Source organism: Babylonia areolata, chromosome 21 (genome assembly GCF_041734735.1).
Source record: "Babylonia areolata isolate BAREFJ2019XMU chromosome 21, ASM4173473v1, whole genome shotgun sequence".
NCBI lineage: Eukaryota > Metazoa > Mollusca > Gastropoda > Neogastropoda > Buccinidae > Babylonia > Babylonia areolata.
In genome coordinates this window covers 33,382,659-33,410,408 of record NC_134896.1, presented here as the reverse complement: position 1 = coordinate 33,410,408, position 27,750 = coordinate 33,382,659, and the positions used below count along the sequence as shown (strand labels likewise).

The following is a 27,750-nucleotide window of genomic DNA, read 5'->3' as shown; positions in this document are numbered from 1 at the left end:
GTGTGTGTGTGTGTGTGTTCTCTGTACTCTGTGTGTGTGTGTGTGCTCTCTCTCTCTCTGTCTCTCTCTCTCTCTGTCTCTCTCTCTCTCGCGCGCGCGTGTGTTGTGTGAGCGTGTGTATGCAGTGGGTGTGTGTGTGGAGAGAGAGAGAGAGAGAGAGAGAGAGAGAGAGAGAGAGAGAGAGAGACAGAGACAGAGACAGAGAGACAGAGACAGAGAGATGATGAACGAACGTGTCCTTTCTCACCTGTTTACTGACTGTCGTTTTCACATACACGTCAAACTCTTCCCCTCTGTCCACAAAGACAACAGAGTCCACCGCCGACGGAGCAGACACACCATTCTGCTCTGTCATGACGACTGGACATTCTGTTGCACGAGCGTTTCCAATGTTCACAGCGTCTTCCCCATTCCAAGGAATCCCCCTGGGGTCACCTAAAACTCTGCACTCTTTAGGATACTCATGGACTCTTTTCTCGCTTTCGTCTTCAGCAAAGTTTGGGATGCCAGCTGATTCAGCGAAAACTCTGGCACGGTCTTTGGGCTGTGCGTCAACGTCCCAGGAGTTAGAAATGTCGTCTTCAAGTGCGAGAATGATCTTATCGAAATCTCTGGTGTCTGATGTGGGTTCGCTTTCTGGTATTGGTGTGACACAGAGCTCGTTGTTTGCGGTTTCGTGAACAATGTCCCTGTCATAATCAATGTTTTCGTCTTTGTCGTTGTCTATATGATTATGAGGTTCTGGTTCCTTGATGTCTCTATCTGTGGCTGTGGCTTTCGAGTTGGTGCCATCGAAGTTATGGTGGTCATTTTCGGCCCAATTTTCGTGGCGATTCCTTCTGTCTTCATTGTCTTCGTTTTCACAGCGTTCAGCTGTCTCCTCGTCTGATGGGTCTGTCTCGTCCTTACTGTCGACGCTTTCATTGTCACCATTTTCAGTGTGAAGGGGAACATGTACGTCTGTCTGGTTCTGTTGTGGAGCATCCCACAGCCTGGACAGAGCGACTGACACAGTCTTCTCAGTGGAGGGAAGAGACGAGTTCAAACACTTTTCTCCCTCACTGAAGCTGTTGGCCGCTTCGTCTTGTGCGGCCGATGCTGTTTTATGATTTTTATTCGAGTAATCTTTGACAAAAATGTTAAGAAAGCTGTATCGCTTTTTGCCATTTTCATTATTGAACGTGTCATCGTCGCTATCATCTTCATCAAGACCATTTTGTGATAAGTAGCAATGTATTTTAGGCTGGTGATCTCCAGAGGAAGCTGTTAGCATGAGACTGGGTGATAAATCACTTTGTAAACCCTGTCCGTCAGTCTTGCCCGTGGTGTGTTCTTCAGCGTTTGGGTGTTCACATTCAGAGGTACACGTGTGATCCACGTCTTCGGACCTCTCAGTGACTTCTCCACAACTTAGAGTTTCTATGGGTCCACCATTTCTGTCGGCATCCTGACACCTGTCTTCGTGCACCTGTGTTCCCCGGGATGAATGCTGTCCCCCTGGCAGACACAGGGTCACCTGGCTGACCCACACCCACTGACCGTGGGACAGCGTCACAGTGCGGACACCAGGCCCTCCTGTCTCTCTGTCCTCACTGACGTGCTCAGACCCACGGGAGGTGAACGTCTGTTCTTCCCACCCCTCACTTTCCCTTGGCCAAACGTCACGAGTCTCGCCCCCTTCCTCAGACCCCCCCTCCTCCGTGGCAGGGAGGGTTTCAGCGTTCCTCAGCCCCTGTGCAGGAATGCACAGTGTGGAGACGTACCGTGCCTCTGTCCGACTTTCTCCCTCTGCTGGAGGACCGTCTAGGCGGACTACCTCACGGCCCTCACCGCCACCAGAGGTGTGTCGGGATGCAGGTGCTCTGGCTGAACCACCATCACCACAACTTGGTGTCTTGCGTCCATGAAAGTTGGAGCTGATGACCGTTCTTCTCGTCACTCTTCTGGTCTCCATCACGCTCAGCCAGTGACACCAGACAGGACGACGGGATTTCTACACACTGAAGTGTGGTGCGGACTGAAAGCTGGTGTTTTTCACTGATTTGTGCAAGGTATGGTTGATAAATCCAAGCGGCACTTGCGCTACACAAAGGTCTTTTTCTTCGATTTCACAACTCCGCTGTTGTTGTAGGACTATGACGGCACTGTAGGTTGCAATCACTGTAAGCTGAACAGTGACTCGGCTATGACCGGACCACTGGATATGACTGACGCGCGTGAACAGAGGGCCGGTTCACCGTGACCACTCCATTGTCCAGTGGTGCATGACACAAGTGCATTACTTACCTCACTTCACCATCATGGTATATACAGTACTTGTCTTTCCCCTCCCAGAAAATGGTTCGTTATCAATATGCATTTGTCTTAGACAACAGAAAAGATTGTATGTCCTTTTCTTTCACATAGATCTGATCCGTTAACCTGTCAGCATGTGTCAAGTAGGCCTGTATGTTGGGGTGTTGATGATACAACAGTACTGCAGCTGACTGCACACTGACGTGACATCAGCACACATGGACCAGCCTTCAGTCTTAAGTTGGTACTTAAGTTTACAACCAAAGTTTATTTGTATGACTTTTTATTTTTATTACTACAAACTCTTCCTCTTCTTCTTCTCCCTCCTTCTCTCTCTCTCTCTCTCTTGGAGGGCAAGGGGAAAGGGCTGACAGTCTATTTCCTAGGCAAAGTCATTTGATTCAATGTCATGTCATATCACAAACACTGTCAAATGCATAAACATTCGTCGTCACTGACAGTGAAGTTTAAAGAAAAAGAAGTCAACACACTCACGCATAAAGGAATGAATAGAAATTTGTCATGAGCTGTGAAAGCACTTCATTTCCAGCCCACCAACCACTGACTTGTATAATAAAAAAAAAAAAAAATAAAAAAATAAAAAAAAATAAAAAATCCGTGGAGGTAACACCAAAATACACACGAAATAAACACACACCGTTTCAACATTCACATATGTCCCGTTTTCGAAGGCTATGACGCAGCAAATATTCCAAATAACCCGTGTTAAAGTGAAAGGCGACAATCGTTTCATCAATAAAATCAATAGAACATCACTTGGGGTGTGACAAACCGGTGAAACTGTTCAGTGTGCAAGTGTCCAAGCAAGTAATCCCCGCGAAACGAGCGTCTCGGAAACACAGTGTACCTGGAGTATTGCAAAAACACAGAACTGTCAATCTCAGTATCCATTTCATTCATTCATCATACACCTGCCTGAACCAACCCCATAACAACACGACGAACCACTGCATGGTGTTTGTCCTTTTTCTTTTCTTTTTTTTAACCGTGTTAGAACCCACTGCACTGCTAAATAAAATGTCACTGAGACAAAAAGCAGAAGAAAAACAGAATGCGGGTTTTTTGGTCAGATCTCTGCTCTCTGTCCTGAACATAAACCCAAAGCTGTACACACATACAGGCACACACACGGTGACTTGGAACAGAGACAGAGAAGCACTAAGGCCCAATCAGTGTGTCAGCAGTGAGGAGGAGGGCCGGAAAGGCAGAAGGCGGATCAAACACTGTTGACTAAGCTGCTGTCCTCGAAGCAACCACCCGTGATCTAGAGCGCTGCCTGGAACCGTTCCGTTATGTAGCCCGCTGGAAAACAATGCGGTAAGGGAACACCCCTCCCTCCCCGAGTGCTCCCCACCCCAGTCCCCGGCCAACCCCTCCATCCACCCCCCACCAACAGCCCGTAGAACGTTGTGTACACGGTCCAGCTTTTCACACCTGACGAACAATCGAACGCTTTGAAAAACTGATGTTTGCAACTTCTGTCCTTAGGATATACACAGGTTGAATTATACACAACTGCCGGGAGCGGTCGTAATCTAGTGTTGTTGTTTTCTTAATAATAAATAACCACCAGAAAGAGTCGTAATTAGTGTTTTTCTTTTCATTTTTAAAAATTATTCCCCCTACCCGTCTTTCACCCAAACTGTCGTGGTCTTGCAAGTTTGTTTCCACCAACATAACGATCTTGAACAAAGTTAAAATAGTCCAGTCCACTGTGCTGTCTTTTTCGTCCACACTGAAAACCTACTGAAGCATTCTCTCGTTGCAGACAGAAATACGCCAACGACCCCAGAAAGATCATAATTATCAAAACTGCCACTCTAGCGTGTTTTGTTTACTTTTCTGCAAGTGAACTATAACAGAAGGATTAAGTTAGCTTCTGCTGATAATGCCCAATTTGAGTGAAGGCAGATAACACTATCAAAAGACCAAAACCACTGACAATGTTGCGTCTTCAGTAATATAGCCATCATCTTTTGTTTTCCAAGAACAAAAAAGAAAAAGAAGGATAGACAGAAATCTCTCTCTCTCTCTCTCTCTCTCTCTCTCTCTCACACACACACACACACACGCACACACACAAACACATTTTGCGCCGTTTTTATACTAATAACCACGAGCGAAGACTGCAATCTTTCTTTCGAAGTTAAAAAAAAGAAGAAAAAAAAGAGGGGGGTGGGGGGGATAAAAAGGAAAGAACAGGAAGGAGGGTCAGTGTGTGTAATTTAAGTCAATCTTCAGGACTGGGGCACATACTGATCTGACTGATTGTCACCATCACGCAAACCTGTATGACAATAGACCACACAAACACACACACACGCACGCACACACAACACAGTGGGGGAGAGAGGCAAATTTGGGAGGAGGAGTAGGGGTGGGGATGGAGGTGGCAGGAGGGGAGGAGGGGAGAGGAGCTGGGAGAGGCGGGGGGCTGAACAAAACGTGCCTGAACCCACAAGACACACGCTGACTTGTGCATCAACTGCACTAATAAGGTATAGTTGTATTGCAGTACTTCGTGCCTTGAAATGAACACTACCCGTCAATCGCCACACACAGGAAGGCTTTGACAAAGTAGGACAAGCAGGAGGAGGAGGAGGAGGAGGAGGAGGAGAAGGAGAAGAAGAAGAAGAAGAAGAAGAAGAAGAAGAAGGTGATAATGGTGAAGATGATAAACCTTGGTCTGTCAGTGGAATGATCATCATAAAGGGGAGTTCCCCCCCCCCCCCCTCCCCCCCTTTTTTTTTTTTTGGTGTGTGTGTGTGTGTGTGTGTGTGTGTGTGTGTGTGTGTGTGTGTGTGTGTGTGTGTGTGTGTGTGTGTGTGTGTGAGTGATCTGAGATATCAAACGTCGAGTTCTTTCCCACATATCACAAGAATGAGCGCAAAAAACAAACTAGGTTTGTGTTCTCTTCCCACTTCTCGCGGACAACTTTAAAAAAAAAAAAAGAGAAGAAAACCCCACACTTCCACTGAATCCCAGCACAAAAATTCCATGACACTGTCTCACGCTGACCATTTCAGTCGGAACATTCATAACGGCATAGTGTCGACCCACACTATCCATAGCCCCCTATCCCTCCCCCGCCCCCTAACCCCCACCCCGAGACCACTTATCTGCCATCTCCCAGGAGCGGACAAGTTAGTGCCATTAGAACTGCCTTGCTGCTGCACGACCACCGACTGTGAAACCCAATCATTCGTTCTGTTTATCATGATGCACAGACTCTCGTTTTTTTCCTTCCGCACGCACCATGAGGTACTGTGTGATCGATGGACTCCAAAGCCAAGCAGAGAGCATGTACAACCAGTAACTGGTTGCCCAGTACCACAGGCTAACTACTTTCTTGCACCTAAAGAACGAAAACGTGGTAGCTAGCTAAGTCCTTTCAAAACCGTTATGTTATCTTTTGAGCTAAATAATACAGACCTGTTGTGCTGTCTTGCACTGCGTTATACTCTACTGTTCCTTAGTGTTCGTCCTGGAATGAACTAGTTCTCGTTCGGTTGTTCATGTCTTGGTGAGGTTACCAATTCAAGAATTAATTCAATGTCTTTTAGTGATGTGCCGTGTATGAAGTTGACAACGGTATAAACCCACAATGACTCAGTCTTGGTGAACTGAGATCAGCGTGTCATTAATTTTAACCGCATTTCCTTCTTTGTGTAAACCTTTCAATGGTGTCAATAATTTTGCCAAACAAAAGTAATGTGATCCCAAGTGGAAGAAGTCCAACAAAAGAATGGTAACTGACATCCCGACCTGTACGCTCTGTCTTATTTCAGTGAGGTGACAGCCCTTCACAAACGAGCATGCCTGCTGGCAGCAGTCTATGGGTTGAGACTGATTATCACCGGTTGCCTGCTGTTTCGAGGACGTTTTATATCATTTTATTTATTTCACTTTTTTTTTTTTTTTAAAGCCGTGGAGGTTGTGTTATGGTATAGTCCGTATCTACATTGTAGAACGCTGTACGGGATCACAGGTGGAAGTCATATTGATATCAACACTGTCATGTCCTCTAGTTGTGCTTGCTGAACTTGCTGCCACCGTTGGCGGACTGTGATTTTTTTTTTTTCCTGCGGCGGGAACATACTGTTCCTGTTAGCAAACTGCAAGTCTATGAAATATCCCAGTCACACTACGCTACCTTTCAAGTGTCTACACTTTTGCTACCACAGCCTAACCCCACCTCTAAACCACACCGACTTTTTGTTGTTACTGCAAAAATCAGAAAGGAGCAAAACTGCTCGCTCTCTCTCTCAGAAAGGAGCAAAACTGCTCTCTCTCTCTCTCCCCTCTCTGTGTCTATATATCTGTCTCCAGTAGACGATACAGTGCAAACATTAAGAGCAGCCAGATAGAAAGAGAGCTTCTACAACATCAGAAACGTCGATAACAAACTGCGGTGAACATGTCTGTTGAATTGTAAATCAATCGCAGTCCATTAAAAAAAATCGATGACAACTGCCCATGCTCTAAAAACCGATAAATCCAACGAACCATTGCAGTTATAAAAAAAAAAAAAAAGGTAGAAAAGCAAGCATGGATATACAGAAAGGTAAGGAGGCATTTATTTCACGTCGCATACTGCTTCAGAAATGTGCGCTTTTTGCAAGGCGTCTTCATAAATAAAGTTGTCAGACGTGAAAATGAAGAAGGTATCAAGAGTGAAAGATGCGGTCTTTTCTTTCTCTCTCTTTCCCCGCACACCTCCCTAACCCCATGTATATTGTTTACTAAGTGTTTACTTGCTTCTTTTTTTTCTTTAAAAAAAAGGGGGTTTTTTTGGTTTTTTTTTTAAACATAATACACTTCAAATTTGGCACAAAAACAAGAGTATCAACTGTCTGGAACTGTACAACACGCTGAACTCATCTCGTGCGGAAAGAACATCATTCCCTGATAACAGTGCAACAAGTACATTTCGCACATGCACACATCATCACATCGGTTCAACTGGAACACATCGAAGCATCCTTAAGAAGTCGTTGTTAGTTGTATCATACCACTCGGTAAAACGCATAAACATCTTAACTGGCTTAAATTTTTTAACATTTTTTTTTAAATCATCGAAAGCGCTTTCCATCACTAGGATTATTCGCCACCAAAGTTGTAGTAGTTGTAGTTTTCCCTCCCAACAGTACCGACATTTCAATCATGCCAGGTAAGCAAACCAACTCCTCTCTTCCCTGTCCGATGTGTGGAAAGGATCGATGAAATTGGCCGCCAGCGAACTCACAGTGAAACAAGTTCCAGTTGGGAAATAATGAATGATGCAGCCACACGCACACAAACACACTTACGCACGCACACACACTGGTGCACGCACGCATACAAACTCGTAGACACACAAACATACACATATGGCGTATACACGCTCACACATACACACACGCACGCACTCAAACCCTCGTGGACACACACACACATACACGGCGCGAGCGCGCACACACACACACTGTCTTTCCCAACCCAGTGAAGCAAACCCATGCAGCTTTGTTGTTGCTGTTGCTGTTGTTGTTGTTGTTGCATATTTTCAAGCAGCGATGATTTCACTGATCGTGAGTTGCACCCAAACGAAAATGTGTGCAACATGTTTTGCTCTTTCTCTCTCTCTCATGTCATCTATGAAAGCCCACATTTCTCCACCGATTAAAGCTGTGATATGTAATCGGTTCTGATGATATATTTTATCGATGTGCACATTTCCTGGGAATCACATGTGAGGGGAATTCAATTCGAAGGGCCCCAACCGTTGATTGCTCGCTCAGTCAGAGGACGGTTTCCTTGGAGTTAAGGTACTCCTCAGTGTTGATCATGTGCAAGATACATATATGGTGGGGAAATCGTACTTCAGCTGAAGTTCTACAGCTCAAGGGAGAAATAACGGTGATTATAGGATGGAATCATAATAAATGTCTGATATGTTGCTTAATAAATGCATTGCCCCCCCCCCCCCAAATGTAACTCTCAACCAGCCAGCTGGTATGGTCACTGTGACTGATTTTAAGCTCGTGACAAACGCGTTTCATACTCTGTGTTTGTTTCAAGAAATATGCAACAATTTCATGTTCCCACGATCTTGTCTTATCTTGAATCTGGACGTAAAGGATTTTTTTAAATCCCAGGATCGTTTCTTCTTCTAATTATCATTATTTCATGCTGTTGTTGTTTTTGTTATTTTGCAACAGGGTTGACTGATCCTTTCCTTTGCGATTCGAACTTGCTTATTATTGTTGAAGCATGGATCAGATCCTAAAAATGAAATGGAACTATTGCTATGGCATGAGGTCAGTCGGTGAACACTGCCTTTCCCAGCATCGTTCGCAGCGTGTCTGGCTCCCAGTGTAAGGTATCTGCGCTGTAATACCGACATACGCATTAACCTTTAGTCCCATTTTGTATTGACTACAAAGAGAGAGAGAGAGAAAAAAAAGGTAGAAAAACGGAAGCCAAGGTAACCGATGATCCCGTTTCTGCATGCCTGTGCAGAATACACCGTGAATGGTCTCCACAGCAGGGCTGGATTGGGATATGGGACACTGATTTCTAGTTGATATTCGCATTTCTACGCGCGCGCGCGCGCACACACACACACACACACACAGTTTCAAGGAGGCATCAATGTGTGCGGACTGATCCATAATTATACGCCACACTACATTTGCTTAAAAAAGAAACAAGCGCGCGCGCACACACACACAAGCAGAACGCAACGGCAGTTGATCTGGCTCCACCCCATCCCCTCCCCACACCAACCTCACCTTCCTCATTGCTTCCCTGACCCCATTTCCATAACGATGGGCACGGAAAGCACGTGCACCTGGTGGCAACCCCCCACTCCCCCCGCCCCCCAACTCCTGAGTTCCCCAGCCACACCCATCCACCCGCGCTCTACCATCTGACAACGCTCGTACAGCCTGCATCTTTCGCAGTTTCTTTTCTTTGCCAAACACAAGTAAGCATGCAAAAGCACTCAAAGCACGGTTACATGGTCATTCACAAGCCTTTCAGCTTATTATCCTCTTCCATGAAGTGACGAAACTCTGCTGCCCGACTCGTCCTCAGAAAGAAAAGATCTGAGCACATCACTCCTCTTTTGCAACATCTCCACTGGCTCCCTGTCTCACACCGAATAAAGTACAAGATCAGCACTCTATGTTATAGATGCATTCACAAAACTGCCCCTTCCTATCTCTGCGGCTGCCTTCACCTCTACACTCCATCTCGCTCACTACGATCGGCCTCGGATCCACTCTGTTTACGCATACCCAGATTCAAACACTCGACTATTGGCCGCCGTTCTTTCTCTGTTTCTGGACCTTGCGATTGGAATGAACTTCCTTTTTCGCTTCGTCAAGTCTCCACACTCAGCTCTTTCAAGTCTGGCCTTAAAACCCACCTCTTCCCAAAATAGCCTCCCTTGCCTGCCCTTCCTTGTCTTTAGTTTCTCCAGTTTTAGAGTTATGCATGCGTGTGAATGACTGGTGCGAAAGCGCTTTGATTTGTCTCTGCACAAGATCCAGCGCTATATAAATACCATTATTATTATTATTATTACTAATATACATAATGCACATACAGCATTGAAACATCATTGAAACATTATCCCCCCCCCCCCACTCTCAAATAAACAAAACAGTAACACACACATGCACTGAGACACATTCACATACACACTCAAATGAACACACTTTACCGAATTCAGAATAAACCTCCACATACACACACAGACACAGAGGTTGTGTGAATTTTTAGGCACTTGAAAAAAGTTTAGATAGTACTTACAAAAGGAGATACTATCAAACAAGTTTATACATTTCCATCATAGCAGAAATACAGAAAGGAGAACCATACAATCTCCTGTCCCGCAGTTAGGTTCATAACAGTAGAGCTCACAACCCACTTGGCCTCAGCTGATAAAGAGAGACAACCCACAGATGTGAAAGGGTGAGAACAGTTATCTGCCGTTAGTTCGTGTCACTCATTCGGAAGCTGCGATTTTGTGAGAGGAAAAGTTTAACTCACTCAGTACGGCCATTCCTCTCTTCTCCTCTACACAGACCCCTCGGATGTCCAGTGGGTGTCTGAATGACCCAACCTTTAGCTTCCGTCGTCAGAATTGTGGTATTCTTTGTCTACATTCACCTCTTCATTATAAGAGCCTTCCGCTTGCAATATTTTGATGGTGGTAATTGGGGGTGAAACGCTGTTAACGTCGTCTCTTTCGCCGTTCGTATGGAGAGAGTTAAAGTGGGGACAGAAAGAGCGGTGTAAAAAAATTGAAAGAAACATCGTTAAAAAAAAAAAAAAATCACAGCACATCATTCACTTTCACACTGATAAAACATCAGTGTTATTGTAATAGAATAAAGCAATCTCTCTATGTCACCGCTATTCTAAATCAAAACAAACAAAATAACTGATGAACACAAATAACGAAAAATAACCAAATAATCTACAAAAAAAAAAGAAGCCAACTTCAAACAACTTAAAAGTGATTTTTAAGCACAAAAGTGTTCAAAAACCAAGACACCTGTGGGTTTCAGTATGTTATGAAGTGAATCCATCATTCATGTTATTTCCAGTTTGGGAAAACTTGAGTAGTACCTCTGAACTGTAGTTTGACAGAATTTGCGCGACTCTCTGTCGAATTTCACACAAACATGTTTAAGAGTCATGAACAGAAATGATAGCAAGAAGTGAATGCGCCAACAAACGAATAATCAATACATCACAGACATAACACACACACACATATCCACCCCCCACCCCCACACACACACACACTCATGCAACCACATACACCAACTCACCCACACTACACCTGCCCCAACCAACCCACCCACCAACCCAAACACATCCACACCCAAATCCATGCTCCACCACAAACCACCAAACAACTCACCTCCCACATGGCAAACTGCTCCTGTTGGTTGTGCGTGGTGTCTCTCACATACCCACCACACATCCACCCACTTCCCTCCTCCCACCTTTCCACCCACACACAAAACACTACCACCACCACAACCAACAGTCAATCAAACAGCTCGCCTCCAGCATGGCAAACTGCTCCTTGAGGTCTCGCGTGGTGTCCCTCATACCCACCAGTCTACCTACCTACCCGCACACTCACAACACACCTTCCCACCCCTACATACAATGCACACACCCACCCACCCACAGCACAGCCACAGCCACCCACCTCCAGCATGGCTGGCTGCTCCTTGAGGTCGCGCGTGGTGTCCCTCACACCCACCAGTCTACCTACTTACCCACCCACCCACATACCTACCTACCCACCCACAACACATCTCCCCATCCTCACATACAACACACCCATCCACCCACAACACACAGCCGCACCAAACCCACCTCCTGCACGGCCAGCTGTTCCTTGAGGTCCCGCGTAGTGTCCCTCATGGAGATGCGGGCCTGGGTGTCCTCCATCCACTGCCGCAGCTCCTGCAACCGCTGCTGGTACTCCTCCATCCTGCCACCTGCCTCCTGCAGCTGACCCAGCCGCGCCCGCCCCCGTGCCCCCACTTGGCCCAGGCGCTGTCGCAGGGCAGCCAGGGCCGAAGTCTTCTCCGTTGTGTCACACACCTGGTCCAGCTGCTTGACCATGGCGTTCAGGGCCACCAGCTTGTCCTCATTCTGCTCCAGCTCTTGGCACAGTTGCTGCAACACAGTGTTATTTCATTTTATTTATTATTTTATTTATTTTTTGCTGCACCATCGTCTGCACTGTTTCAGTGGCATGACTCCCACGCCGCTCATTCCAAGTCCCCCATACACAGCCACACCCAGGTTCGTCTGTCACAGTCCCAGCAGTCCACAGGTAACTATCAATGTTAGGTTGCCAGGAGGCCACACACCAGAGGAGACCCTGCACTGCTGCTGAATCACTTCAGTGGTGATCGGTAGTGCCTGTCCTGATTTAACGTACTCAGGACACACGTACTTAGCCCCCTGCTTTTGGGGGTTGTGGGGATGGGGGTGGTAGTATTGTGTTGTATTCTGAGATGTGTTAAGACAGTCTGCCAATACAGAGTCCGTGAGGGTCTGGGTTTCAATCCCGATGTCGTCCTTTCTCTTAAGTTTCACTGAAAAATTGAACTGAGCGTCTAATCATTAGGATGAGTTGATAAATCGAGGTCCTGTGTGCAGCACAAACTTGGCGCACTGAAAAAGAAGAACCCATGGCAACGAGGGGGTTGTACTCTGGAAACATTCTGGAGAAGAAATCCACTCAGATTGGTACACAAATATATATGCATGCACTCAAGGCTTAAACGCGTTGGGTTAGACTGCTGGTCAGGCATCTGCCCATCTGATGTGGTGTAGCTTATATGGATTTGTCCGAACGCAGTGATGCCTCCTCGAGAAACTGAAACTGAGACTCTGAGACGCCAGCAACACAAGGAGAAGGCACTTAACCCATCTAAACCTGGAACAGCACCAGCTACACCCCTGTCCGTGCTGCCACCGACACTTTAGAGTCTGGACTGGACTTTTGAGTCATCTTCGAACCTACCCAGTGTGAAGACCATGCTCATCTTCGTTTTAGCAAAGGAAGAACAACATTGTATTGGGGGGAAAGGGCCCTATGATGGATATTAGTAAGTAATGAGAAATTGGAAAGATTTCAGTTTCAGTGTCAAGGAAGTGTCAAAGACTGGTCTACGTATAAGCTACATCACAAAAAATGCGAAAATAAAAGACAAAAAAGGGGGAGTGAGAAAATAGTATTGTTATGGAAGAAGAGATCGAGGAAGGGAGTGGGAGAGGAAAAAGAGAGAGGGCAATGAGGCAGGAGGGCAGAGAGAGAGACAGACAGACACAGAGAGAGAGACAGACAAACAGAATGACAGACAGGCAGAGAGAGACAGACAGACAGAGATAGAACTCAAAAAACGTTTTTTTATTCAAGGATTAAGATTTTAAGCATGGCCCATTCTTCCAGAGAGAGAGAGAGTGAGAGAAAGAGAGAGAGAGAAAGGAGTTCAGGAGAAAGACATCGAACGAGGGAGAGAGGAACTAACACACAAACCAAAAAGGAAGGCTTCCATAATAAAAACCAGGTGTCAGAGATAAAGGCCAGAAGCGCCATTAATCTTTTAAAACCTGGCCGCTGCCGCCACCAGGTATGGGTGGAGGGGGGGAAGGAGGGGGGGGAAGAAGGTCTGACTTGGACAGACAGACACACACACACACACACTCACTCGCACGCACACACGCAGACACACACTCGCACGCACACACGCAAACACACACTCGCACGCACACACACATGACAATGACCATGCTAATGTGCTGGAAGTAATTGTCGGTTTGGGTTTGCTGATCTGGGTAGCGGGGGAAAAAATGTGACGTTTCCAGGCCTGAAACTTTTGCGGTGTTTCTGTCCGTCTGTTTTTGCACGCGTCCGTGTGTGCGTATGTGTGTACGGGAGAGGAAGAGGGGTGGGAGAGAGAGAGAGAGAGAGAGAGAGTGAGAGCGAGCGACAGAGCGGGGTTGAGAGAGAAGCGAGAGCACAACTCACTTGCGCTCACTCACACATACACACAAACACAACCGAGTGCCAGCAACACAAACACACGCACGCACTAACACACACACACACGCACGCACGCACAAGTTCGCGTCACAACCCGTTTGAAAGGATCGTAAGTACTCAAACTGATAAACGAGAGATCCTCCCAGCTTTCCCTCTCACCACTATCATCTCACTTCCCTCTACAAAAACGTGCATGCGTGCGCACGCATACACACACGCGCACGCACAAAAACGCGCGAACACACACAAAAAAGCGCACACACTCAAACGCGACGCGTCTACACACACACACACACACACGGCCTCCACCTCACCCAAATCCCACCCAAACCCTCCTCTTCATCTCCTCTACCCTTCCCCCTCCCAGTATGGTTAAGATGTTTATCTGCTCATACAGCGTCCGTCAGGGTCTGGGTTCGATTCCCGACCTTTCTCCCAAGTTTGAGTGAAAAATCAAACTGAACGTCAAGTCATTCGGATGAGACGATGAACCAAGGTCCCGTGTGCAGCACGCACTTAGCACACTGATAAAAGAAACCACGGCAAGCAAAGTGTTGTCCTCTGGCAAAATCCCGCAGAGGAAATCCATTCTGATAGGCACACATTTATGGCCTGACAGTGCGCGCTGGGATAAGATGCTGGTCAGGCGTCTGCATAGCAGAGGTGGTGTAGCGTGTTTGGATTTATCCGAACGTTGTGACGCCTCCTTGAGAAACAGAAACTGACAAAAACTGAAACTACTACCCATTACCAGCAACCCTTGACCTCTACACCACCTCCCTCCCTCCCCACCCACCCCCTTCCCTCCAAACCTGCCCCTTCCAACAACGCCCCCTCCCACCACCACCACCATCACACCCCCCCACCCCCAACCCAGTTCAAAGTTCAGTTCAGTTTCTCAAGGAGACATTTCTGAGTTCGTACAAATCCATATACCGCTACACCACATCTGCTGAGCAGAAGCCTGACCAACAGCATCATCCAACGCGCTAGTCAGGCCCTGAGGGAAAATAAAATAAAATAAAGTCTCTCAAGGAGGTGTCACTGCGTTCGGACAAATCCATACACGCTACACCACATCTGCTTGGCAGATGCCTGACCAGCAGCATAACCCAACGCGCTTCATCAGGCCTTGAGTGCATGCTTATATATTTGTGTACCTATCAGTGGATTTCTTCTACAGAATTTTGCCAGAGGACAACATTCTCGTTGCCATGGGTTCTTTTTCAGTGTGCCAAGTGCGAGCTGCACACGGGACTTCGGTTTATCGTCTCAACCGAATGACCATTCATTCATGAAATAAAATAAAACAAAATAAAGTAAAAAAAAAAAGAAAAAAAAAGAAAGACAACAACACACATCCCCAACCCCCCTCACCTGATGAACCTTCAGCTGCTCGCGGACGCTGTCCAGGTCGGTCCAGCAGCAGCAGGAGTCCAGCTCCACCTCCACCACCCCTTCAGCCCTGCTCAGCCAGTCGTCAACCCCTCCGGCCACGTCCTCCACAGCGTGCTCAAGGTCTGCCGCCTCCGACAGCTCCTGGGTGCGGTCCGCCGTGTGGGCCTGCAGGGACAGCCAGCGGCGGTTGACGGAGGCCAGGGTCTGCTGCACGCTCTGCTTCTCCGCCTGGTCCGTGCTGTGGCGGATGATGTCCGCCCCCTTGCCGCGCAGCCGGTCCAGCTGCTGCTTGAACTCCTCGAACTGGGACAGCAGGTCCTGTCGGGGAAAGAGGATGGGTGGGGATGAGTTTCAGTTTGTGATGGGAGGGGCGAAAGACTTTCAGTTTCGGGGAGAGAGGAGGGGATAAGAGTTTCGGCTTGAGAAGGAGGGGGGACGGGCTAAAGTTTCGGTTTGAGAGGGGAAAGGGAAAGATTTTTTCAGTTTCTGGGGCAGGGTCGAGTTTCAGTTTGAGAGGGGAGGGGGGTTTCACTTTCGGGAAGAGGGGGGATGAGTTTCAGTTTCGGGGGGAATGGTGAAAGAGTTTCAGTTTCGGAAAGAGGGTGGAAAGAAAGACTTCCAGTTTCCGAGGAGGGGTGAGGGGGAGTTTGTTTGAGAGGGGGAGGGGAGGGAGAGTTTCAGTTTGTGATGGGTGGGGTTAAAGAGTTTCGGTTTCAGAGGGGAGGGGGGCAGAGTTTCAGTTTGAGAGGGGTGGGGGGTGTGGGGGGGACGAGTTCCGGTTTCAGAGGGGAGGGGGGGGGTTCAGTTTGAGAGGGGTGGTGGGACGAGTTTCGGTTTCAGAGGGGAGGGGGGGGAGGGGAGGAAGAGTTTCAGTTTCGGGAAGAGAAGGGGAAGAGTTTCAGTTTGAGAGTGGAGGATAAAAGAATTTCGTTTCGTGCGGATGGGAAAGAGAACGAATGAATGCGCGCGCGCGCGCGCGTGTGTGTGCGTGCGTGCGTGCATGTACTTGTGTGTGAATGCGTTCGTGCGTGCGTGTGTGTCAGAGTGTGTCTTTTGACTTTTCCCTTTCAGTCATATCCGCCCTCTCGGTACGGAACCAACCAACCAACCAGTGCACTCTCTCACCCGATCTGTTGTGACGTCGGAAACTTAGCCAACGTCAGCAACAGTCAAGTGAAGAACTAATACAGGCAAGACGGAAGAGTGAAACGCGTTCTGGACTCGTTGTACCGACCCAGCGGCTGATTTATTGCGGCAATCGACGGGAAGGACCGCTAGTAAGACAGTCGTTGGAAGGCACAAGTCACCCCCAAACACTTCACCCTCTTTGACGATGCCTATGCTGCTATCCACAATACCTATTTGCGCACGGGGAGGGGGTGGGGGGAAATTAACAACAACAACAACGTAATTAAAACAAATACTGTGGAGCAGTGACAAATTACATGGTTCCCTAAAAGTTCAGGACCACTTGGGGATCTTACACAGTTTTCTTCATGGGGTTGAGTGTAGTATGAAATGATGGTCAGTTTACGGCAAACACAAAACAGAAGTACTTTCTTGCACGCATATTTCCATTCTTTACAACGAAAACATCACAGCTATCGTTTATAAACCACTAAATAACTGTCGATTATGAGCCGAAACATCCATTTTTCAACTTTCCATGGTGCACGTGTGCCTTAACACCCGTTTGTTGTTCGGTGAGAAGATAGTGGTTGGCATGAATGCAACCTGCAAGATTTAAATCATGTAATTCAGCCAACAAGATTCAAATCATGTAATGCCGCCTGTGAGATGTAAATCATATAATGCAGCCAACAAGATTCAAATCACGTAATGCAGCAAACAAAATTTAAATGTCTCCATTTTGAACACTGTATGAAAACATACCTGCTTTATATGACCCCCACCCACCCCCTTATTTTGTTTACACACACACACACACACGTAAATGCCCACACATACATTCAGAGCAGACTACGTGTTTCTCCACAACAGGTCTGTTCCCAAACATGTTACATTACAAGTTACCCATAAAATATTCCTTCTAGACACCTATTTCCTGTGCGACTACTTTAAGTCTGCTTGTGGTGACGGGCAGCTTTTTAAACGGACTTGGTGGCCCTGTTTCGGGGGGCAAGCATAAAATTCGTTTGACCATTTGAGCGTCGGAACCAAATTGAATTTTCACAGTGCGATAGATAAAGGATAGAATGAGGACTGAAGGATCACTGAGAACTGGCCTCCCCCATTCCCCCGCCCCCACTTATTTCACTCCCTCCCTCCTTCCCCATCCCAAGAAAACAACAAACAACAAAAAATCCGGTGAAGCGCTTTTCCGCGGCCTGATGGAAAGTAAAAATCAACTGCTTCAGCCCTCTGCGTAATACCTGCCTACACTTTTACACCCAGTGTGTGTGTGTGTGTGTGTGTGTGTGTGTGTGTGTGTGTGTGTGTGTGTGTGTGTGTGTGTGTGTGTGTGTGTGTGTAAACATGCGTGTGTGTGTGTAAACATGCGTGTACGCTTTTATATGAATAAATAAGTAAATAAATGTCCGTGAACGATCTTAAACAGCTCAGACCCTTGAAACCTGAACTATATTACTTCTGCAGTAAAAATACAAATATCGGTTTTTCTGAGCCGGCCAGTAGTTACATAAGTACACGAGTTTCACACACACACACACTCACACACAACCCCGTGCCCCCAGATCAACGATACAGCGGCCATGGACAAAGCCAGCGTTACGTATGTATCGATCCGTTTCCTCCGACCGTGGCGGTAACAGTATCATTGTTTGGCCACTCTGGTCTAGTCCCCCCGCACTTCAGGGGCTGACAATCACTCATAGCCACCCCAGTATGCCAGAGAATGTGCCAATAGAGTTTCACTCACAGTTCACGCACGCACTCAGAAGAAAGTACACATGCGTGCGAGAAAATAGCCAGCACCCTGATTAAAGCAGTATTCCCAATTTATTGCAGCTCCCCATCGGTGTGTGTGTGTGTGTGTGTGTGTGTGTGTGTGTACGGTGTGCACGCGCACGAGAGTGCTCGCGATTCAACGGTCGTGCGCCTATAAATTCAAAAGTCAGAACAAACAAAAACCATTTGAAAACGTTCTTTTTGTTTTTACGTTGTTGGCTGCACATGGTCCATGCTTACTAAATACACCTGTCTGTTGTAGTTTTGGACTCATCTTCCACCCAATCCCTTTTTCCCCCTTGGTGCTGAGAGTAACTTCCCTGCAAAGGCCGCGGCATTCTACTGTTTACGAGCATGCTTAACAGCGTGATCATATATAATTCGCTTTGCACACCCCAACTCGTACACCGCGATAATGATCGTGCTTTACATTTTTTATTGCTCGCTCAGTACTACTAGTCAGAAACGGTGGCTGGAATAAGAAAAGATTTACTCTGTGTGTGTGTGTGTGTGTGTGTGTGTGTGGTGTCCGTGTGTGTGTGTTCCCGAAATAGCGCTGTCACTACTAAACAGCCCGATCATATTCTTTGTATTGCGCACACGACATAGGCTACTCCCATATCCGTGCTTTTCAATCTACTGCTTTGCAGGGTTCGTGGTAAAATGGTGACTGGAACTGAAGTGCCCTAGGGGGTGGGATGGCCGGGGGTGGTAGTGGTGGAGGAGGGTTGGAGGGGTGTTATAGGGGTGGGGGGAGTGAGGGAGAGGCAGAGGAGTAGTATGGGTGTGATGGAGTGAGGCAGAGGTAAGCACACTGACACAAGACAGAAACACAGACAAACATTGAGCATGTAAAGAATGTGGTTAGACACATCAAACATAAAAAAACAAACAAAAAACCAAAAAAAACAAAAAACACACACACACCCTAAAAACAAAACAAAACAACAACAACAACAACAAAACCCAAAACAAACCCTCTCCCAATATCTCTAAATCTGTTGAGTAAGCCTGGCACTCCACCTGAACCTTTCAACAACTGGTTTTCTTTTTCTTTTCCCCCTTCGAATGCGTACATGCGTGCAAGTGTGCAAATGTGTGAGTATGTACATGCGTATGCGCTAAATATGTGTATGTGTAAATGTGTGTGTTTGAGAGAGAGAGGGAGAGAGAGAGAGAAGTCTGAAGTCTGAATGGTTTATTGTTTAGGCCTTACTGGCCGTGACAACAGGGGTGGGGAGGGGGGGCTTCCGTGTTAGCGTCCATTATAAAGAACAGCGCCAATAATTATATGTAAAGCAAACAAAGGGTAGAAAAGAGAGAAAGGACAGAGTAAGACACACACACACACACACACACACACAGAGTGTGTGTGTGTGTGCGAGTTTGAGTGTGATATGTCCTGTGTGCCTGTGTATGGTCTAATGTTCTATGAGCTACATCCACATTTCTTCCCCTCCACTCCTCTGAGTGACTAGCGGAGTGAACGTCCAATGTCCACGTCTTGTTGTAACACTACTCTCTTCCTGTCCTGAGGGGGAAAAATTGTGGAGAGTGCCGTCCTATGTACTGTTTCTGCCTTACCAACCCCAACTCCCTCTGTAGGCCAACACAAGAAATACGTAAGTTCACTGCACTCTTTCACCCACCCCCCCTCCTCCCACCTCGCTCCACTGTCATCCGATATCTGTCTGTGAAAACTGACCACACGCCAGCCACCAGTACCTGTCCAATGAAGGAGTTATATAGATTTATATAGAATGATGAGTGAAACGGCTTCTTCACCAAGTCGACGTTACGTTCTGCCCCACCGAACTCTCCACAACACATGCTGCTTTATGGCGTGGAAGAACGGGATTGGGCAGCAAGTGTTGTTTATGACGGGAAAAAAACGAAAAAAGCGAAAAAAAGGCGTAATTTCTGTTCAACAACAAAAAGGGAAAAACTGGAGCTCACCATCATAAGCGAAGCGAGATTTTGTCAAACAGAAAGGTACTTGTTTGTTCTTTCTCTCTCTAGCTCTCTCTCCCTCTGTACACGCGTGCAAACCCTTATGTACCTAAAATACAGACGAACTTACACGTGTCTTTGAGCTGTGACTCTCGGCACAAACTCTGCAGGACTTCTATCAACACAAACTGCACCCCATCATTCTTCAGCACAACTACTAAACGTGCAAACACCACACACACACACACACGCACGCTCACTGACACACACACACATCTAGGTTAAGCCAGTGGCATGTCAAAAGCACAATCGATCCATTTCCTCCTGTGTACCCTATCTACTCTGGTCACTTCAAAGACTGCCAGTCACCCGCGGTTAACTCAACACGACTTTGCTGCCGCAGATTATGGACTGTTCCTGTATTTTCAAGGCACACTTCGGTGCGCATAGAAATGTCCACGCGTGCGAAAACACACACACACACACAGTAGGATGAGGTGGGTACAGTGAGGTTTTTTGTGTCTTTTTTGTTTTGTTTTGTTTTTTGAGTGGTAGTGGGAGGTAAAATAACTGCTCAGACAAGTGGGCACGTTATCCCTTTGTTATCTCTCTCCCTCTCTCACACACATACACGGACACTCATGCACACACAGTCCAACGAATGGCTGGTGTTTACGAATGATACCAGCTGAACCGAACAAAATACTGCGCCAACCTGCGAAATACGAAACAAAATGCAACGGCCCATAAGTGCAAATCCTCCCCTTCTATTTCTATCACTCATTCATCGTTATACACACACCATTTTTCTTCCTCTTGATTAAGAAATCTAGCGTTTTCCCCAGTAGAAACATGTTATTGTTAAGTTCATTGAATTTCAAAGTGCGAATATTACACAAATAACGTACAAACACGTTGCCTGATAGTGGTGATGTCGATTGTGCTGATTTTGATTCTCCCTCGGCAACATCAACTTCCCTTCCCCTCCACTCCTTTGTGTGACTGACGGAGTGAATGTCTTTGTGAACACTACTCACTCCGTCTTGAGGGGAAAAATCGTGAATATCGCTTCTCTCTCTCTCTCTCTCTCTCACACACACAACCATTTAACCATATTATTTTCATCCACACACACATAAAATATCTAGGCAAAAATCCTGGAGCAGTGCCAAGAAGTGGAGAAAAAAGCGCCAGCTTGTTGCCAGGCAGTTCAGCAGACACTGAATTGGGGGGGAAAAAAAACTCCTGTGCCCCCCTGTCGGCAAACTTATGAACACTTGTCATGAAAGGACAGAAGAGAGAGAGGAGAGGAGAGGAGAGGTGAGGGGGCCGTCGTTTGGCTCGTGCCAACATAACGGCCAAAGTGGTAGCCCCGAATTATTGTACGGTCCTTCCTTCCCCTCCCCACCAACGTTTACACACCTGTGTCTGTCCGTCTATATGCGCGCGCGCGCGTGTGTGTGTGCGTGCGTGCTGGGTTGTTGGTGTGTGGGTGGATGCGAACTCTGTGTGTGTGTGTGTGTGTGTGTGTGTGTTTGAATGTGCGCGCATGTAAGTGTGTGTGAAGTACGCGCGTGCATGTGTATATATATTTCTGTGTGTATATATATGTGTGTGTGTGTGTGTGTGTGTGTGTGTGTGTGTGTGTGAATGTGTGTGTGCAAGCATGCGTGCGTGTGTCGGCTCCTACAGTGTCTGTCCTACACACACACACACCACTACCACCACCAAACCACCAACAACAAACACAACATAACTTCCCATACGTCACAGTTACATTCAGCCCCATTCCTCCTCCCTGTCTGCCTGCCTGCCTGTCTGTCTCGTCAACCTATTGTACTATCGTGTATTACTATTTTTTGTTGTTGTCACAACAGAATGTCTCTGTGTGAAATTCGGGCTGCTCTCCCCGGACAGAGCACGTCGCCACAGTGCAGAGCCACCTTTTTATCTCCCCCTCTCTCCGTGACTCCCAAAGCAATCAAACCCCAACCCATTCTTATCTGTCCAGTGCCAACGTGTCTTCGCCAACATTAAACATCAATATCTTCTCTAACTTCCACCCCAACTCTCTCTCTGGTCTATTCCATGGGCCTCAATGATGAAGTCGCCAACGTTTCAGTCTCTCCCTCTCTGTCCCAGTATTATCTTCATTCTATATCTCCGTCTCTCCTGGGAATTCTCAACCTGCCCCACCCCTAACCCTCTTTTCACTGTCATTTATTTCTTACTCTCAGTTTCCAACTCTGACATCAACTCTCCAGCTAATTCCACGTGATTTACATTTCTAACCACTGCATTCCACGTCCACTGGTGACTGTTCAGACACTCTTTGCAATTCACTGGTGTGCGGCGATCACAGCACGTGAGACACGATGTACATTTTGATGTCTGTCCGTCTCTCTTGGCACACTGTTGCTCTCATTGCTTTAACACTTAGTAAACATACATGTGTGTGTGTGTGTGAAACCTGTGCAGTCATTTCTTGAACATGTCAGAGACCTTACATAGCAAGGTGGAGAGACAACGACATTGTGAGACATAACGACGGAGGAAGGGAGAACGGGAGAGGGAGACTGACACTTTTCATGTCATCAGCTCTGAGAGGAGACAGACAGACAGACAGACACGCACACAAACACGCGCGCGCACACACACACACACACAACATATAGAAGCAAGAAGAGAGGCAGACACACAGAGAAAGGCGCGGAGTGTGTTAGCCAACTATCGAAATGTAACAGACACCCCATTAGTCCGTCACAGAAACAATGTCTCTTCAGAACAAATCATGGAAAACAGTAAGCTACAACTTAAGGACACACATTTTTTGTTTGTTTGTCTGTCTGTTTAACTTTCCCTGTACTCCCAATTCAGTTCTCTCGGTGTAGCCTTGAATGTGTCGATTTTGTTGTTAGATCCGATCAATTAATGCATTTCAATTAAAAAGATAAGAAGAGAAAAAAAAAGTGTGCTACGGTACAATTTGCGTGTTTTCTTTAATATTTGTGCGTATATGTGTATATGAATGTGTGTGTAGGTTTTGATTTTTCCTCTTTTTTCCCTATATATGTATGAATGTATGAATGAAAATGTAACGTAAATCATGAATAAAAAGAAGTTAAAAAAAAGAAAAAAAAGAAGAAAATAAAATGAGTAATAAGCATAATACGCGCGCATAAACAAGGCCTCACACACACACACACACACACACACACACAGCAACACACACACACACACAACTTCCAACAATCCGCTTATACACACGCTAAAACAGACCCAACACGTACGTTAGCAAACCGGTCACGTTGGTATACAATTTCCTGTCTTTCCATTTTCTGCCCAGTGGAAACCAGAACGGCAAACGACATAACACGATCCTGTCACACACACACACACACACACCAAAGCACAGCATTGAAGACACAATCTCCCCATTCGACACGAGGTTCACAAATCGATAACCAATCAAGATAGGAAATCAATGCTGATCAACACAGACCCAGTACTTCAAACAGAGCGCTCCCCTCCAGGAACAGTCACACAGGCGATCAACGCCTGACAACCTTACAGAGAGAGAGAGAGGGGGTGGGAGAGAGAGAGGGTGTGAGAGAGGAGGGGGTGAGAGAGAGAGAGAGGGGTGAGAGAGAGAAGGGGGTGATAGAGGAGGGGTGAGAGAGAGAGAGGGTGTGAGAGAGGGAGGAGGGGGTGAGAGAGAGAGAGGTGAGAGAGAGAAGGGGGTGATAGAGGAGGGGTGAGAGAGAGAGAGGGTGTGAGAGAGAGAGGATGGGGGTGAGAGAGAGAGAGGGGTGAGAGAGAGAAGGGGGTGATAGAGGAGGGGTGAGAGAGAGAGAGGGTGTGAGAGAGAGAGGAGGGGGTGAGAGAGAGAGAGGGGTGAGAGAGAGAAGGGGGTGATAGAGGAGGGGTGAGAGAGAGGGTGTGAGAGAGAGAGGAGGGGGTGAGAGAGAGAGGGGGGGTGAGAGAGAGAGGGGAGAGGGGGTGAGAGAGAGAGAGGGGGTGAGAGAGAGAGGAGGGGTGAGAGAGAGAGGTGAGAGATGTGAGAGAGAGGAGAGAGAGAGGGGGGGGTGAGAGAGAGAAGGGGGTGATAGAGGAGGGGTGAGAGAGAGAGAGGGTGTGAGAGAGAGAGGAGGGGTGAGAGAGAGAGGGGTGAGAGAGAGGGTGGTTAGAGAGAGAGGGGGTGAGAGAGGGGTGGTGAGAGAGAGGACGGGGTGTGAGAGAGAGGGGTGAGAGAGAGAGAGAGGATGAGAGAGGGAGAGAGGGAGGGAGAGAGAGAGAGGAGAACAACTCGGGAATAGTCTACTGCAAGACCACGAGCCTAATTAACTGCAAAGGAGGAACACAAATTTAATACACACAAAATTCCGAAAATACCGTTATCAAATACCGGGGTGAAAATGACCAACATCATGGACACTGAAATTCGAAACCAAGAAAGTAGGCAAAGATTTTAGTTTGTAACATTCCCAAAATAACACGTTCAAAAGAAAACAAAATGTAAATATCATGTAGTTTCTAAAATGTATACATCATGTAGTTTTCTCTCCTCTCTTTTTCAAAGCATAATAAACACTGAGATGGAGGGGGGGGAGAGAGAGAGAGAGAGAGAGAGAGAGAGAGAGAGAGAGAGAGAAGAACAGACCTGATACAGATGAGATATCCTGTTTTATAAAACTCGGTGCGGAGTTCACGGGCCGAAGACCGAAATCCCAGTGATGACAGTGAACGAGTGTGGAGTCCTTATCTGCAGGAACTGTCAGTCACACACACTTTCTGCTAACTCTCTCACACTCTGTGTCTATCAACAGTGACTCTGTCTTGTGTTTCCCGCTGACGTTCCGAACACACACACACACACACACACACACACACACACACACACACACACACACAGAATTATCCATGTGCAAGAAAAAAAAAGAATAAGAAAAAAACAAAAAACAAAACAATAAAAAGAACGAAACAAAAACAAAATCACGAACGATTCAAAGCGAAAGTTCAAATCCCACACAGGCCCGTTCGAAAACCAAAACTTTTTTTTTTCTTCTTCACTTTCCCACCTCTCCCTTTCCCAACCACAGCCGGGCGGGACTCACACACACAACACACACAAAAGTAAAGTGCAAGGTGGTTCAAGTCGAGCCGCGCTAAAGTCAGGTGCCTGAAGCAAGAAAAGAGCGAAGGAGAGAAGCTGAAGATCAATCGTGGCAAATCCTTCCTCACCCCTCTAACCCCTCTCCCTCCCTCTCCCCAAGACCCACCACACCCACACCCTCTCTTTTAGCCCCCGCCCCACCCTCCCCGCCTAGCTCCCCCTCCTTCACCCCTCCTACCCACCACCGTTGGCGCAGATCCAGACCCGCAGACACACAGACTTGGGCAAAGGGGTGGACGGACTGTATGTTGATGGCAGAAATGAAGGACAACACAGAACGACAGAAGGAACGAGAGGAAGATGGGACAGACTGGAAAGAGAGAAAGGGAGGAACGAGTGTTTATGGCTGGATATAACAATGATTATTGCCGCCGGGCGGCCCAGAGCTGGCCTTTGAGGGAATTTTTCTGTTTTTTTTCTCTTTCTTCTCTTGTGTCTTTGAATGAAAGGTATGTAAATACACACTTCTGATGTCTCGTGCGATCACACACTCATGCGCTCACACTCAGACGCGCACACACGCATGCACGCACACTAACACATGCACACAAACTCACACACACACACTCACATATACACGCACGCACGAACACACATACGTGCGCGCACCATTCCCCAGAGAATAATGATATGAGCATTGATTTCCAATCCACAGCGTAAGTACTATTATAGAAGTCCCATCGACGGCACCACTTATCAGGAAAATCTCACGTGAGCTTCGACCTTTGGAACCTTTCGGGTTCCTACCAATCCGTCCTGACAAAGGGGTCACACGACATCATTTGTCGTATAGCCGTCTTCATTAATTAATGTATTTATTCATTCGTGTTTCTATATACTAAAATATTTATGTAGTTATATACTAAACATTTATTCATCTATTTATTTTATCTATTTATGCACGTCCGAAAGATTCCAGATTCTATGGCCAATGCCCAGGTTATTTCTCTTCGTTCGCACCCTCTCCTTTTTGCAGCTAGACCTCGGAGGAGTGTGAGTGAGTGAGTGAGTGAGTGAGAGAGAGAGAGAGAGAGAGAGAGAGAGAGAGAGAGAGAGAGAGAGAGTGTGTGTGTGTGTGCGTGTGTGAGTGAGTGAGTGAGAGAGAGAGAGAGAGAGAGAGAGAGAGATTGAGGAGGGGGGCGTGTCCGGTTGGCAGTAGTTTTGCATTATAGGTATAAATATTAACTAAATCTTGAAGCAAGATGAGAGAGAGAGAGAGAGAGAGAGAGAGAGAGAGAGAGAAGGTTTCAGTTTCAATTTCAATGAGGTGTCAAAGCGTGTGGACTGATCCATGTACGCCACACCACATCTTGTGTGTGTGTGTGTGTGTGTGTGAGTGAATGAGTGTGCGTGCGTGCGTGCGTGCGTGCGTGCGTGTGTGTGTGTGTGTGTGTGTGTGTGTGTGTGTGTGAAAAAAAGAAAACGTAGATGGCTGATCTTCGCTTTAAACCCAATGCGCTGGTCAGACTATGAGTGCCTGCCCTGTTTTATAACTACTGCAGATCAGTACAAGAATCATTTCCATCTATACTAAGCAACGAAACTTTCTGATCTACAGCGTCGTGGACGATAACTCGGGATATCAGCTGACGTGTTAACAGAATAAAAATATAAAAGACGAAGAAGAAGAAGAAGAAGAGGAAGACGAAGAAGAAGCAGAAGAAAAGATGATACTAAGACAGAGCCAGAGAAAGAGATGGAGACGGAGTCAGCGAGAAAGACAGACAAACTGAAGGAAAAGGAGAAAGAAGAGAAAGAAGAAGAAAAAACGACAGAAGAGAAACAGACAGACAGACAGAATAAAAAGAAACAAAGACACACAGAGAATATCACTCCGACAAAAATTCGCTTGCTGCCAGACTGGACAGGGAAATGACTCGAGAAACCATTGTTGATCGGTATCTCCACATCAGTCTTGAAAAGGGTCCATCTTGCTCTTCTCTCTCTCTCCCTCCTCCCCCCCCCCTCTCTCTCTCTCTCTCGCACACACACAACTCATCCTCCCTCTCCTCTTTTTGCTGTGTATAATATGAGCGCGCACGCGCGCATTTATTTTTATACACCAAGTTTCGAAAGCGCGCGCACGCACGTGCGTGTGTGTGTGTGTGTGTGTGTGTGTGTGTGTGTGTGTGTGTGTGTGTGTGTGTGTGTGTGTGTGTGTGTGTGTGTGTGTGTGTGGTGCAAGCACGCATTTTTTCCTCATACTTATCATAACACACACAGACACACACAAACGCACGCACGCTCACATACTCACACACACACACGCACGCACACACACACACGCACACGTATGTTGATCTTACAAAAGGCACCTTATAATGTCGAGACCTGTTGAGCAAAAAGCCCGCCAAAATCGACGGTCCAAGCATGCCAGTCATTACTAAACACGTAGACGAACGACTTTACTCCCACTGAG

General features: G+C 46.9%; 1 protein-coding gene across 5 annotated transcripts in view; it reads right to left on the bottom strand.

Moving 5' to 3' along the window:
- The window catches only part of LOC143295939 (muscle-specific protein 300 kDa-like), a 341,276-nt gene that overhangs the window by 57,982 nt on the left and 255,544 nt on the right, over positions 1–27,750 (bottom strand). For all 5 annotated transcript variants that reach the window (XM_076607629.1, XM_076607632.1, XM_076607633.1 and 2 more), the window contains 2 exons: positions 15,260–15,598; positions 11,698–12,003 (listed from right to left, as the gene is read on the bottom strand). In XM_076607629.1, coding sequence (XP_076463744.1) covers positions 11,698–12,003; positions 15,260–15,598 — 645 coding nt within the window. The remainder of the gene's footprint in view (positions 1–11,697; positions 12,004–15,259; positions 15,599–27,750) is intronic.